Source organism: Gekko japonicus, unplaced genomic scaffold (genome assembly GCF_001447785.1).
Source record: "Gekko japonicus isolate JY-2015 unplaced genomic scaffold, Gekko_japonicus_V1.1 scaffold2812, whole genome shotgun sequence".
Classification (NCBI taxonomy): domain Eukaryota; kingdom Metazoa; phylum Chordata; class Lepidosauria; order Squamata; family Gekkonidae; genus Gekko; species Gekko japonicus.
Window position 1 is genome coordinate 113,527 of NW_015168129.1, and position 2,124 is coordinate 115,650.

Genomic DNA, 2,124 nt, shown 5'->3' on the forward strand with positions numbered 1-2,124 from the left:
TGGGGGAGGAACCAGCGGGATGGGGGGGAACTTACCTCCTCCTCCTGCTTCCTCCTCTGCCTCATGTGTGGAGGTCCCTCCCCCCCGCGAGTATCGCAGGTCCGCCCCTTGTAGTGAAAGAAACCAAAAGAGAGATGTTTGTGCAAGTGCTCACATGTGCTTGTGTGTTTTTGTTCTTCTACCTGTGGTGTCCATGATGTTTGTTCAGGCACTGCCGTGGTGCCAGATTTGACCCACAGAGAACCTTGTTTTAAGCCTTGACTGCCCAGGTGACATGGCAGGTTCTCCAGGCCTTTGGGGTGGCTTTGCCCCTCGTGCTCCTAGGGATCCACTAAATTTGCCTCACCACCAGTCTGGATCCGCTGTTCCTGGTATGAAGAAGAACGTGGCACCGAGTGGCAGCTGACTCATGGCCGACCCCCTCCGCGGGGCATGCCAGGCAAGAGAGGATCGGAGGTGGTTTGCCATGGCCTTCTCCCAACCACCGTCTTCCTCGGTGGTTTCCCAGCCCTGCTGGGTTTCCCATCGTGGCCAGCCCTGCTGAGCTCCTGAGCACAGAGGAGCTCAGGCCAACCTGGACTATCCAGGGGTTCCTCACACACTGAGTTGTTTTTTAAAAAGGAGACATGAAAATTCCCCCTCCCATTTCCCCTTCTGCTCCTCCTTCATGTCGGTCGCAGCTTCGGGGTCCAGCACGATGGAGAAGGGAACCAGTGCTCTGGGAGTGGACACATTATGGGCTCTGAGGGAGCTCTCAACAGCGTGGATCTGGCGTGGTCTGCATGTAGCAGGGAGCAGCTCCTCGCCTTTGTCAGGTAAAAGGGCTGGTGCGTGGTCCGTTTGGGGTTTGCACGCGTACTTCTGGGCAGGCAGCTGACAAGAAAGGGCGGGGCTTCCTGCCTCAGGATGTGGCAGCCACCCAATATTGGCAGTGGCTCTTGTCCCACAAACGCCAACGAGCCCCTCGTGGTAATGCGGCCTCCCCCAAATCCACCAGCCGGCTCTCTTGTGGTTTCTCCCCAGTACAGGCCAAGCAGGCTGCATGGATGACCTGCCGGACCCCAAGGACAGCATCCCAGGAGGGAAGCCCGGCCTGTATTACGGGGCGGACGAGCAGTGCAAGATAGCCTTTGGGGGCGCAGCCGCTGCCTGCACTTTCGCCAGGCACGACATGGTGGGTACCGCTGGGCCACTTAGAGCCGTTCCCCGGGTCTCCTGTTGTTAAATAGTGGGTTCCATGGATGAACAGACCACAAGTCTAGTGATCAGTTCTACTTTATTAGTGATTCCAGCAAGAGCAAGACAAGACCCCAGAGCCTCAGCTCTGTTCAATAGCCTGCAATTGCCACACCCAAACACACCCCACTCCCAGGAATAGGCTATCTACATACAGGGGTCGTTTCGTAGAAAAAGTACTCCCAGTGACAGGCTATCTACATAACATTACTTCTTGACTGGTTGCTTTCAGAATCCTGGCAGGCTATTGTTCTTGTGCTCCAAGCTCAGCCAGTCTCTGGGGTGATTCAATCAGGGATGATTCAATCCCAGTCCATAACAGCTGTACTCAGACTGACCACATTTTGCACTGTACTTCTGCATCCTTCCTTCTCAACACCCCTCCAACCTCCATACTGGGTAATAAGGAGTGATGGATCTCCATTCCTACTTGGGTCTGACGGAGGGAGCCGGGACTCTTGGAAGCTCAAACCCTGAGCCTCCTGTCGGTCTCTTGTTGGTGCTGCTGGACTTGAATCCAGCTCTTTGACTGCAGACCAGCATGGCTGCCCTCTGGAATTCCCATGTCTGTGGCACGTTGGAATGCCCAAGTCCTCCGCAAAGCTTGCCACTGAAATATTTACAACACTTCTGTATGGCAGATCAGAGCTATTGTGGAGTACTGTATGCAGGGGGCGTTTCGTAGAAAAAGAGCTAGGGGAACTCATTAGCATAACTTATTAGCATATGCCACACCCCCTGACATCACTGGAAGTGTGTCATAAGGCCACACTCCCTGACATCACCGGAAGTCTTAAAGGTTAGTCTTAAAGGTGCTATTTGAACTCTTGGACTATTTTGCAGCAACAGACTAACACAGCTAATTCCTCTGAATCTAAACCCACCACT

At 54.0% G+C, this 2,124-nt stretch overlaps 1 protein-coding gene across 1 annotated transcript in view; it reads left to right on the top strand.

Moving 5' to 3' along the window:
* The window catches only part of ADAMTS13 (ADAM metallopeptidase with thrombospondin type 1 motif 13), a 66,465-nt gene that overhangs the window by 27,251 nt on the left and 37,090 nt on the right, over nt 1-2,124 (top strand). The window contains exons 8-9 of the mRNA XM_015414906.1: nt 681-815; nt 1,024-1,174. Of these exons, the coding sequence (XP_015270392.1) occupies nt 681-815; nt 1,024-1,174 (286 nt within the window). The remainder of the gene's footprint in view (nt 1-680; nt 816-1,023; nt 1,175-2,124) is intronic.